The sequence below is a fragment of the Falco peregrinus genome, chromosome 9 (genome assembly GCF_023634155.1).
Source record: "Falco peregrinus isolate bFalPer1 chromosome 9, bFalPer1.pri, whole genome shotgun sequence".
Classification (NCBI taxonomy): Eukaryota; Metazoa; Chordata; class Aves; order Falconiformes; family Falconidae; genus Falco; species Falco peregrinus.
Window position 1 is genome coordinate 9,778,982 of NC_073729.1, and position 13,794 is coordinate 9,792,775.

General features: G+C 37.3%; 1 protein-coding gene across 5 annotated transcripts in view; it reads right to left on the reverse strand.

The window, feature by feature from the left end:
- SBF2 (SET binding factor 2) overlaps positions 1-13,794 on the reverse strand; it is a 255,203-nt gene that overhangs the window by 206,269 nt on the left and 35,140 nt on the right. For 4 of the 5 annotated variants that reach the window (XM_055813899.1, XM_055813898.1, XM_055813897.1 and 1 more), the window contains exon 2: positions 3,037-3,125. In XM_055813899.1, coding sequence (XP_055669874.1) covers positions 3,037-3,125 — 89 coding nt within the window. The remainder of the gene's footprint in view (positions 1-3,036; positions 3,126-13,794) is intronic. The other variant, XM_055813896.1, reaches the window with a different exon arrangement.

Sequence of the window (13,794 nt, forward strand, 5' to 3'; positions counted from 1 at the left end):
AATGATCCCTTTCACTCAGCCAAGGGCAGGTCCATTAGGAACAGTTCTTTCCATGTTAGCCCATTTTTCAAAACTAGGCTCAACACAATGTAATATACAGTTTGCAAGGTTTTCATCGTTTAACTTAAAAATTACCTCCACAACTCTGCTCTCCACACTGAGCACACAAATTCAAGCCTGGAAGGGTGGGGAGTATGCAGGGTTGGGGAAAGAGAAGAGCGTTCCACAAAAGTCTCGGTGAATTTTGTCTATTAGTTTTTGGCTGGACCTTTGACTAACAGCCTCTCTACATGCTATGGAGATCACAAGGAATCCAAACAGGCAATTAAACCTTGGGGTATGGGGTGGGCATGGGTCTTTTCCAGTATTTCCCCCAGTCTTGTTTTGTAAAATGCCATTAACAACATGAATGGGAAAAAGAGATTAGATCACATAGATGCCAAGATCAGTAGATGCCAAGACAAACTATCTCGTTCAACCTATAGTATTTGTCAAAAAAAAAAAAAATCTTAAAAATAAAAAAAAAAGTCCAAATTCACAGGTAAATAATTTGCTTTCTGAAGGGAGGGGGCAGCGCACAGGGGGAGGCACTGACAGGAAGCAGGGCAGAGATCTTCACCAAAAACCAGCAGATGTCATCTATGATTCATGGCAGAAGAACTAACTTTGACAGAAGAGAATACTCAAAATTCAAGTCTCCCTTCAATCCTATCACTAGGCATGAAAAGTTTTGGCCTTTTTTTCCTCCATGAAAACACAGCGAAGCAAGCTTAACACGCTTTTCAGGTAACAACCACTGCTTTTTTTTCCATTTCAGAGAAACCATATAATTCCATAAAGATCTTTTCCACTTAAAGGCAAGGAAGTACACTACAGAGGATTTCAACTCAAACTACTCATAAATATTACTACCTTCAGTCTCACATACATTTATGTCAACTTTCCTATTCTTACCCTCTTTCTCCTTTTCCCCTCCCCCCCCCCCCAAGGCTGTCCTGTTAGCCTCCCAATGATGTTAAAGCTGCCCTTAAGAAACAGAAAATAGTAACACAGCTTTTCCTCTTCCTTTTCCATGAATTAATGTTGAGTCATGTTACACTCATCCAAAACCTTGGGGAAAAAATGTCCTGGAAGAAACTGACTTTCATGAGTGATTTAGATTTACTTAAGTACTTGATCTTCGCAATATCTCTAACTCCTCAATCTTCATTAATTAAAATTAATTTTCCATGTTTGGAAAGCAAATCAAAATTTGCCTAATTCTGCCAACTGGCTGAAAAAATGTCCTTAAATTTTAAGTCATCAGATTTCAATTCACTTGGAAAGTTTAAAGCCTTAATGGCTTTGCCTAGTGAGTCATTTGATAACTGATACAGAAATAATGTTTTATTTAGTCAAGAAAAAAAAAAATATCTTCCTTTAGGAACTTATTTCTGGTAGTGCTAACATCCTACAATTAAACTTAAATGGGAAACAACATTTGGGTACTGATATATCACTTAAGTTTCACTGCTTTAAGAGAAGCTGTGCTCATTTATTTTAAAAGTCGGACACATTACTTTTTTTGAAATAGGTAAGAAAGATTTGTATGACAAAATAAACCTTAGTATTACTTGAACTCTTGCAGTTAAGGCAAGATCAAACCACCTAGTTCAACCCAAAGGCAGTGGTTAAATGAAGAAAACACCCCTAAGCCTTGGCATCAAAGTTTATTTCTCTTCTAATGAACTGCAACTGTGTGTACTATATAAAAAAGCCACTGATCTGAACTCAGCAGTCATGAAGCACATGCTGGCTAGGCATGTATTAAGTAGAGAATTACCAGCTACAGCAAACAGCAATTGCTATACAGAGCAGTATAATGTTGAAACAGTAGTAGAAACACTTCAGAGAAAGCAGGAGCTTCCATTGTTTCAGCACAGCACTATATTGCCAAACATAGTATTATGCAAGTGTACCACAAACACTGTGACTATCCGTCACGTGTATCAGAAATAATGCTTACACCAGTAATTAATGCATGACATCCCCCCAAAACGTAAGGCTTATGTTTGACTATAAAGAAACTAAAACCACACTGTTGAAGAAAACGTGCAACCAGTCGCGTACGCCAGCTCACAGTGAACAACATAAACCTCTGCTACACCAGAGAGCAAGCAGTAAACACCAAGATCCCCTCCCCTCTCTTTCACTGGAGAAGACAACACATGGCCAATGGCATGTTATGACTCAGCAAGTGAGAGAAGCACTGGATGAAAGGTATCATACTGGTAAAGGCTCACTATGTTTGTTACATCTGTGTAATAAATTCAGTGAAGAGTCACTGTCTTTGTCCTCTGCAGCTGATTTTGTCCCACAGTACAAAGACTTGTATTGCAACACTTCCTACAGACCATCTCCTTCTCTAGCTCAACCCATCCCAGAAGTTCCTAAGTTCATGGCAGTAAGAGTTTCACTCTGACTTCTCAGAATCTAATTTGCAGAGTATGACCACAGTATTTCATCTCTCTGTGGGATTTTTAGAGCCATATGTTTAATGAATGAGTTAATGAATGAATAGTTAATGAGTAAGATATAACTTTTCATTGCATCTCACAATATGAGACCAAGGAAGGGAAAGAAGTGGCACTCAGTGAGCTCTCAGAAAAGGTATTTAAAATAGATCACTGTACACAAGTCTTGTTCAGTGTGCCGTTTTTGTAAGCACCCATTATGCCATCTGTCCAGGACAGAACACTGGGTAAAGTCAATGACAAACTTACAAACAAACATTTATTTTAAATATGCTATTTCTAAATTTGCACCAGACTTCTTCTGTATTCTAGGACTATCTACTAAGTGGTACAGACCAAAATAAATTACCTTCTGTTAGCCAAAGTTTTTATTGTTAAAGCCATTATCTACCCCCTCTACTCATGTAATTTCTATCCATTCCCTGTTGGGCTAGATAATACAGATTATTGTATGAAGGCAGACATATCTTCCAATTGTATGTGAAACAAATTCTAAAAATTACAAAGTGTAATGCAAACTTACCAACTCTATTCCCTGTGGAAAAGGAGTGTCTTCCCAGTCTTTCTGAGGAAATCTTTGTATTATTTTTCCCAAACCTTCTGCTGGACCTGCTGAAAGATAAAATTCAATTACTTAAAGGCAAATTGGTGGAATTTAGATCACCATAAATTTGAGAATATTTTCAGGGTATACCCAATATTAGGAAATGTTTCACCTCAAGAGGCAGAACAGCCACCTCAAATGTGTCTTGCAAGTCACATAATAAATGCAAACTTAATATTCTCCAGTAGTAACACAAGGAGTCACTACATGAAATGAAGCTGCAAACTGCATCCAGCCTATGCCTGCCATGCATGTTTTCAAAGTGACAGATGATTATTTGTAATTCTAGTCTTTCTCTACAAACAGTAGCAAATTAAAAACTAAAATAATGGATAATGTGATATTCAAAAAAGAAGTCAAACATTTGTCAACAGGTAGTCTTCAAAAAGAGGCCTATAAATTAAAAATCTGCATGATTTACCCAGAATACACTAGTTCCTTGCCAGTATTTCTAGCTGCTTTCCTTGGACGAATCACCAGTGATTTTCTAACAAAAGTGTACAGAAAATCTGCAAATTTCCCATAACTTATCTGATGCAACTGTCTTTTTTTTATATACCCTCCTTTTTTTAAAGCCACAGTGCTATAGATAGGAAGCCCTTCAGAAACACCACAAATATATAACTGTAGCATCCTGTCATCCTGAATGGTACAGGAATGCACATACAAACATGAATTTTGTTCTTCACCTGCTGAAGTCCTGGAGTAAACATTGAAAAAAAAATCATATTTTTTTTTATTTTTTTACTGAATTTTAGCTCAGGCATACACTACAATATAGTGTCTCAGTTTTTACATTAATCATTACTACCCTGAAGGAATGCCAAAAGCTAGAACCATTTTGAACTGAGCCACTGCACAACATAAAGCATGCAATCAATAGCCTTCAACTTCTATTTTTTACATTTAAAGCTTGGCACAATACTGGGAAGAACAATCTTTCCACTTGAACAAATCTTGCCTTTTCCTACAGAAGAAAGCAAATTCTCCGTTTTATTTACCTTACAAATATACGAAACAAATTGAAAAATTAACATTGTTCTGATTTCTGAAGGAAACTGTTTTAACATGGCCAAGTATTTCACATGTACCTCAAAGACCTCTCTACCCTTCTATACACATTTTAAACCCAAGAAAACAAGATTTCTGTGATAACATTACCTACCCATCTTCACTTTAGCAATTTCTGTATCTCGATTCTAATATAATTTCAGAGGTACACGGACACAAAACACACACATGCTTGCAAGTCAATTGCCAGGTCGAGATGAGAGGCCCAAACTACTGTTCTTTACTTTGAAGAGACAGGAAAAGCAGCAGAGCTGAACAGCTACTTCTTCTGCAAGGCAGCATCCATTCAAACTGACCAAGCAGCACACACACAGCCCCGGACTACCACTGTATTTGCATTCCGTTTCCCATTAAGTGGATCATAGATGAGAAATACAGATAAGGAAGCAAGCTGGTATCACTGCCAGCATGGATAGAAGTTTCATTTAAAATAAACAAACAAAAAAAAATACTTAGGAAACTAGTTTTCATTAGACTATACATTAAGCTTCCTAAATGGCAAAGCTGAAATTTGCAACCATTAAAACTATTAATAGATATTTTAAACAATCTATGCTGACCCACCACAGTAAAGTGGATCACCCTTTCTCTAAAGGCATATTACAAAAGTTTGAGATTAAACATTAAATTTTTTTAACACTTTCTTGTGAAGTTCTCAAAGCTGTACTTTGATAGTACAAAACAGTACAAATTCTGCATTAGCGGTAGCAGTCCATATGTGTTGCTTCCTCTGCAGACACCCAAGCAGCAGCAATGAATACATTATATTCCTGGCTTTACCATAAAAAAACATTTTCAGTCTGACAACTCAAGCCTGCTAGCATAAAGCAATTTATAAATCAATGTTCTCATGGGGAAAAACATTGCTTCCTTTAAGCTTCTTGCTAATTTACAGTTTGAGTTAGCTGCTATCTTAAAATCCACAATAAACTTTGCAAGGCATTTAGGTAGAATCAGTCTGAGTATTTAATAAGCATTTTCTCCAGTTTATGTACATGCTATGATTTTCTCTTGAAAATAATTTAAGAACAGACATTCTTGGTACAATGGGCATATGAACTACACAGAGTAAACTCCTAACAGCACTCTTACCCCAAATATAGCACACATACTGACTGTGATTCCCAAGGGCAGCATGCTGAAGGAACTGCAGTCAGACGGGGTAGCTATGAGATGCAAGTAGCACTAAGAGATGTAATCAGCAAGTTAAAAGCCATAAGGAGATATATTTAGAGAGAAGCTGCAGAGGTGCTGAGAAAACAGAGTTAGGATGGGCCAGAAACCAAGGAACAAGTACAGACATGGCTACAGCTGCAGTTTTTTTAAGGAAAAGGAGCTCCATATCTACTACGCTGTTAAGAACTGCATAGGGGCATCAGTCACTAGTTTCACTTGTTTAAGATGAAGTGTTGCCTCAGGTACTCTTTCTTACACAACATATTCTACTGAATTATCACTCCTCTCCCCCTACCATTTCATCTCAACATCCTTCCAAAATCAGGAGGCATAAATGGCAAAGCTTTACCATTCCCTCCCTAAACAGTTCTCAGATGTGTACAGACAGTCACACACCATCCCTCCTCAGGCAGGCAAACACAGTCCTGCATTCCTCCTTTCTTCTATAGACATCCAGTTCCTATTTCTTTCTTCCACATAAAAAAAAAAAAAAAAAAACACCCAAAAAAAAAACCCAAAAAAGAACAAAACAGGTACATTTTCAACTAGACATGGCAGGAATAGGTATTTTGTTGCTAGCATGCAATAAACAGCCTTCTGCCTTCTCTGCTCTCCTCTTACCCTTCACCTTTGGTACCCCACTCAGAACTCACCTCTCCTCTCATTCCTTCACGCAGTCACCTACTTCATAGCCTCTACTACTCTCTCCTTCACTCTGAGAGGGCTGTTCCTTCACTGACTTCCCTTGCTGAGTTAGTGTCTCAAATTACCATGTTATCTGCTTTTCCTAAATCTTATCTTTGTCAAATCTCTTCTTCCTTTTGTCGTTCTAATGCTGACAGGTGGAGCAAGGAAAAGGCGGCAAACAAATGCATCCAAGACAGCAGTGCGCACAAACACCCTCCAAGTACAGCAAAACTAGCAGTTGAGAGGCCAACAGCAAGAAAAGGCAGAGGACCGAGGTGAACAGAAATACCAAGATTTCCTGGAAGGGAAGTATCAAAGAATTACAGCAGCAAAAAGTGTTCAGTCCCTGCTGTGTGTAAGTTCCCTGAGTTTCTCTACTCAGTTCAGGATTTCTTCTCCCTTCATCATGTTCTGAAGCTGCCAATCACTCTAGTTCTCTTCTTATTAGACTGCTAGAAAAACACTCCTTAGAGTATAGGAGCTTCTTTTAATTCATAATTAAGATACGTATAATTTTTATTTAAAAAAAAAGTAATATTCACTCCTAAATGTCAAAACATTATCAGCCCTTTTTAGATTACTTTCCTTGGAAGGCCACAAATGCTGGCCATCAGTGTTAGAAGACCCTACTGCATGTAATTCCATTTTGCCTTCAAGGATTATAAACTTCAAGAAGAAACTACCTTAAAGAAATGTATCTCTGAACATTTTCTGAAAGCCAGATTGAACTTACGTTACCTGAACTTGCACTTCAGTTCATCTCTGGGATCAGTCAACGAATAACTAAATGAGAGTTTCACATGCTGAGGCAATGCCTTGAAATCATTATATATAGGATAAAATTTTATCCTTTTGTACTCTTCTGCACATGCATTATTCTTCTCTGAAAGTCTCAAGTAAAGCCAAGGTGAATCCTTAAACTAGATTTTTAGCATGGATCCTTAAATCTTACTTTCTAATTGTTTTACTCCACTACCAAATGTTTTACTACCACTGTACAATGCTCCTACATGCTTCAAATTTTTTCCTGTGGAGTACTGAAGGCAGGTACAGGATGCTTTGAAAATTGCAATCATCCAGATGCTTTATCATGGTCCAGTTGAAAAAGCTGTAGTTTTGAATCTAAATGCATAACATATCTTAGTAAGTTACTAGATATAAAAATAAGAGGTGCAAATATGTACAAATACATATACACACAAACTGGTTTGGGTTGTTCTTACTTCACCAGAAATTAAGTGCTTTCAAGAGAAAAAAATAAGGAGTAGCAATAAGCTCTAGCAGTTTCAAGTCTGGTTCAGAATTCCAAATTCTTTTACAAGATGACTTTAAAATATAATAGAGCACACCATCATATGGAATTATATTCTCCTGGTAGCTAGGATTAGATTACCATCAGAATGATAATAACATGTGTTAAACTGCTCCAGATACTCAGTGGATTCAGAAATCTGTCTTTAGCATTAACTAGTAGATTTCAGTATTCGTTAATTAGGCCTTAAACATCACCTGCTCTAACCAGCTTAAAATATCCTCAGAGATAATTAGCAGATTCTACACAGTATATATGGGCTATACTAAGGTTTGTTTCTTAACTGGCTGCTTCATAGACTACCAGTTAGCGTCACAGGAAAACCAATCTTGGCGCAGGGAATTAGTACTTCAATTTAATTTCTTGCCAATTAACATAAGGTTTTCACCACAGATTCAGGTACAAAGACAACAATAAACAATGAAATAAACATTTGAGAATACATCTTTCCTCTCCCTTCTGAGGCTCAACTTCAGTCCAGCACTTCTCCTCCCCACTCCCTAATCTCAGCTTCCCTTGTTGGCCCATCCACCCCAATTCATTTGGCAAGGTGACGGGCAGTGGTCAGAGAGGCTGGGGTCATGCACACAGAGTTTTATTCTGCTGTTTCTTGCCTCTTCATTTCGTTCTGCCCCAGCACAGACCTACAGGCTATAGTCCCTCCAGGGGTGTCCCCAACACAGCATAAATCACCAGCAGCCAGCAGCCCTCAGGGGATATGCCTTCTCTGGCATGGAGCAACTCCTTCCAAGACAATGTCTCTAGCTTCAGTCCCCTGGAATGTCCCCTTCCACACCACCTGCCTTGCACAGCTGTTGCTCTGCCTTAAATACATGTAAGCAGATGTGCCACCAGCTCCCCTAGCTGGGTGAGGTTCTAGCACGCGATGGGGTGCTTACACCAGTTTCAAAACTGGCTGGAAGCAGCTGTGATGGGCACAGGGTAGTTTCTGACCTCTTCTCTTACAACTTGCCCCCTGCTCCCAAAACTAGTCATTTATACCCAGTACAATTATACCTGATTTTTCCATCTTGGAGGCTGCTGTTAGGAAAACATTATTGATAAAAGAAACACCTTCTATCTACCTTTAGTTCAAGTGCAACTGATTTGATACTCAAGTTTTCAAAAGAAGTTAGAAAAGGATCCCTTTCAGAAAGGCTCACAGACATCTCAAAAACATTCCAGATATTAAACAGTCTAAGTTAAGGTCCACAGCAGTTAAGATGAATCTTCAGAAAATCATCAACTTAAATATAAAGAAAGATCAAAGTTGGAAAAAAAAGAGTTTATAGGAAGATGCATGAAGGATACATGACAGCAATACAATATTTTAAAGGGGAAAAAAATCAAGGTGAAAAGTTCTGTACCCAAGATAAAAGCATCAGAAAAAATAAGAAAAATAAGTATTCACATCCATCAGAGATAAATACTAAAAAATAAGAAAGCACTATTAATCCTTCCACAGAAAAGTCCTGTGAGAGAAGTTTACAGATCTACTTACAATGTATGAAATACAACTATTTCACATGCTTTCTTAAATTGTATACAAAGAGATAGATGGGAGAAACTCCATCCATCCCACCAGAATTTGGTTTGGTTTTGGACAGAAGCAAGGCAGGGGAGGATTTGGGGGGATTTTTAATGAACACATCCTTCCAGATCAAGGCAATTATTCAGAAACTCAAGAGTTTTATATGTTTGCAATTACAAATCTGGAAAAGAAAATTATTATTTTCAAATACACATGTTACTGAACTGCAAGTTGCATTTTTTGTGAAAAGTTTAGACCCAGTAACACTTAAAAAACACTCCATTCTGCAGGCAGCGAGGACCTGGCCTACTCTCAGCACAAGAAGCTTCTTTCTTTGACTGGAAGTGCACTTCACCCAAATACAGAAATCTACATTTAATCCTTATATGGAAGCAAAAGGATAGATATAAATGGTCTGTCTTATGGACTCTACCCCTTTACATGAATGCAAATACAAAGTAATTCATTTAATGCTCTACACCAGATTAAAACCTGTGCAAGAGAAGACTCAGTAGTTGCACTCCCATTTAACAATAAAACCAATTCAGTACAGTATGCTCACCACACTTTTCCAATACTTTATGGTGTAATTACTGTTGATTCTCTGTTGGCATTTTTCTATACAAGCAGTTAAACAACAGTCCCTAAATCCCATGGTTTTCGGTGAGGGGGTGTCGATGCTATCTACATTCAGCTGACTTATTAACCCATTCACCTTTCAGCAGAGCAGTTCTGTCTGAAGATACCAGATTATTCAAGAGGTGGCTACAACTCAATACCTAAGTGGTTCTACATTCTCAACTGTTTTAGCACAACAGGGGGGGGTGGGGAATCAGATCACAGGATTTCAACAACAGCTAAAAATTGTTTCAGTATATGCTACTGATAACTACTGACATCTTTCCAAAAAATATCAAGGCCAGATACCAAATGTTAACTCATCATTATGCCAGGTTTAATTCACATCTTTATTTTTTAATGATTTTTCAAACATAGGAGGTGGTTGGTCTTTCTTCTGATAATTTCTAAACATATTTGAAAACATGTTTACTCAATAATGCAAAATTTATTTTATGTAAAGGAATTTACTATGAATATTCTACAAAATTTGGAAATCTTTATTAAAAAACAAACTAGAAAATCTGAGCAGAGGAGAAGAGGCAGAAAGAACACTTAAATGTTAAATAATAGTTTTTCCAGTAATGCCTGTGCCTTCAGTACACATTTAAATGTATCCACCGTCTCCCATATTTTGTATAATGGGTGCAGTTATTTCCAGTCTACATGGACTGAGGCTCATAACACCAGTGAGGCCTCAGAAGTGCACTGACACTGCCAGAGCACCATTTCCTATTCCATTACACTGTACAGCTCACTTGGTCAAACTAGAGAGGGGAGTACCTCAGTAACCTCTACCCCCATTTTTTCAAATTAAAAAAATAAGGTAAGATTTTCCCATTAATAATTTTTAGAACCTGACCACACTCCCGCCACTCTGCATCCATCCTTTCCAAAGTCTTCTTTCAAGCCTTTTTTATTAATTCTTAACACTAAAAGGACATTCCTTCAATATCCAAATGAAATTCCTATTAACTAAAGCTAATGAACCAAATGTGATGCCACATTAAACACACACACTGCACAGTCAGTGAACGCCAGTAGTAACCTCCTCAGTTAGTGCCTGCCAGTACCTGTTTTACAGATTCTAGATCTACAAAGACTCCAGAGGTTTCACTCTTTGTTCCGCTGCCTTTATTAAGAGTGACAGGAAGAAATGGCACTCATTAATATCGACACCTTGGTTTTAAATTGGAAAAATAGGTTATTCCAGTGTTAATGGATTCATATTGCCATAGCCAGCAAGAAGGACCTTTGTATTATCAATAGAAAGATTGCTGTCTGTCGGTATCCTTCGAAATAATGTGCAAGCTGCCCAAAAACCTGGTGGAAACCCCAAGGCTAGCACTGCTCGCTGAATTCAAATCAATGACACAGAAGTTTCTGGAGGTTTTTGAAAGTGCTTCACATCACACAGACAACACAACACATCACACAGACAACAAACTACTTCATTAGTATACACATGCATGAGCATAGCACAGAAGATCATTGTATGTTAACAATGTGTTCCACATAAAATAGTAATTGCTTTCATTATTAATTATATATGCTAAACATGCCTCGCAGTAACAAGAATTCAAAATACAGATTTCCAACAAAACTACTGTTATTACTATTATTAAGCACCCATATTGTTATCTTCATGAAGTTATTTCTACAAAAGCAAAATTATTCCTATACTTTAACTCAAGTGTTTTGCGATTCTTTTTCATTTCATAGTGAAATATTTACACATCACCTGAAGAAGGGTGCAAAAATTGTTTAGATATTGCAGCAATTTTAAAAATTGTAATTTTACACCTGCAGCAATGAATTGCAATTTCATTTTCATGAAGGGTGCCAGGTAACAGTAATCATTGTCATCATCCAATAGTATCTTTACCTTTAAGATGGTTTGAGACTATTCCATTAAGAATCAAAGCTGACCACACAGTAAATCAGGCTTAAAAATTTTAGACATTATATTCTTGTCCCTGTACAACACACACATAGCAAATCTGCCCAACACCAAAACTGAAATTTCAGCCTATAAGAATGCTGAATGAGCAGTCTGTACCTTAAGCTATTAAGGAAAAAGCAACTTCTCTCCCCAGCTAACTTTTTCTGATCTGCCCTCTTTCTCCTTCCTCTTTTCCCATCTTTTTCTTTAAACAATACAAACATGCAACACATTAAAATTCTGGCACCATTTGCTGGTTCCTGAACCCTAGTCCCCTAAACTCCCTTCTTATATAAATCTTTCCCCATGAAAGGTCACATGCCATCTCTTGCTTGCCCTTGAAATTCCAGAAGCGAGCTGTTAATGCAACTTACATTCCAAATTAATGAGAACTCTGATAAACTCTGTCTTTTCACTTACAAACTCCTGATAAAAATACATTTGAGCTCTATGTATTGTTAATCATACATGCAAAGCTTTTAATGTAAGGACTTTGGTGATCTGTTACAAAGGTTGTAATTTTCATGTCTGCACAGAAGAAACACACTACAGATCACAGAGAAAGAACATCAGCAATTATGCCACACAATACTTGAAAACTACCATTATAGATCCTACATGTAAAGTTAATAAATCATTTTGAGTATTCAGAAGTACAACTGTACACATTCAAAGTCAGAAACATACTGTCACTGTGAAAGATATACAGATGCAGGTGGCGGAGTACAGTAGCACTTACCCTTCTTTTCAAAACAGTACTTAGTGCTAAAGATATCACTAAAATCTGCTGTGAAGTAAAATCCTTTCCATAGCAAAGTTCTTAAACCATTTGAAACACTAGAAGTTTTAAACTATCAAGAATTCTTGTCACTTTTTAGGAGTTTTGAAAAAGCTCTTCACAGAAGCATGAAAACAACTCATGTTCCACCTTATGCCTTTGTGAAAGGGAACAGAAACATACCTGAGGTCTTGCCATACTTTTAAAAACATTGCTACAGAAATCTTGGTGGCTGAAGACAGAAAATACCACAAAAGATAACCCCATTTTAACTCAGTCCCAATACAGATGTCAGAGCTGGAACCGAAGTGAACAAGAGGTCAAAGAAGAACTAACATTAAATACTAGAAACAAAAACATACCTTTGATAGGCCTAAAACACATGGCATGAAATTGTGAAAAAAATCTGCTTGATCTCATTATAGAACATCACAGGCTATGTGCATCTAAAGTCTGTAGTAGCCTGGACATTGAAATTTACATAAAAATCATTTAACTCTGATGTATTCTAGAGAAGAAAGACTTTATTGAAGCATAACAGCCACAAAATATTTAAACGAAGTGCTGGTTAGAAAGACAGAGTGAAAACAGGCTTCCCACAATGACCTGGCAAAATTCACAGTCAGTTCTTCTTAATCAAGTCAAAGAAATGCATCCAACAATCTTGGGAATTTGAACGACAGACGTTCCGGAGGCTTGCCGTATTATCAAGGATACAACAAATAATAGGATAAGATGATCCTCAGGCCCTTTTCTTTATAAACAGGAAAAATTTGTTCGAGTCAGGAAAAAGAAGAAGTACTATTTCAATCCTCCCTGCAACGTACTGGCACTGTTAGTCAGGACTACCTGAAATAACCTGGACGATCCAAATTCCTGAATGCCTCAATATTTATTTCATTTTGGTATTTTTCTCTTTTGCAGAGCCTTTAAACCATCTTACACACAGGGAAATGAAGCATGAAGTAATCTATGCCCCTCCAAAGGATGTAAAACAGGCTCCATCAATAGCTCCCAAATCTTAGATTAGCACCTTATTCACAGGATCGGCCTTCCCACTATTGCAATAGATACCCTCCTGCAGACATGCAGACCAACTATGATCTTCATTACTCCTGGGTATCAGAAATAATTTCTATGCTTTCTAAGAAAAATATTCTAGCTTGTTTTTGGTGGGTTTGGGTTGTTATTTTGGTTGGTGGTTTGTTGGGTTTGGGTTGGTGTTTGTTTGGTTGTTTGTTGGTTTTTGTTTTTGGTTTTTTGTTTTTTTTTTTTTGGGGGGGGGGGGAGCGGAATATGGCAATACATGCCATATCTCATTCCACTAAACCAACAGGTGTTTCTGCTGAAAGAAGGCTAGCAATTGCTACTCAGTAAGCAAACCTCTAAGATAGGTTTGGAAAGTCTGGGATTTGTGTATTTAAGGATTAACTTCATCCACTGAGGTTGTATCAATGCAAAGCAAAATGAAAATCGATAATTACCATAAAAAGCAGAAAAAAAGGAAATCACAGAAAAGAGAAGCACGGGCAGAACGAAGAGGAAGAAGAGAGAATAAATAG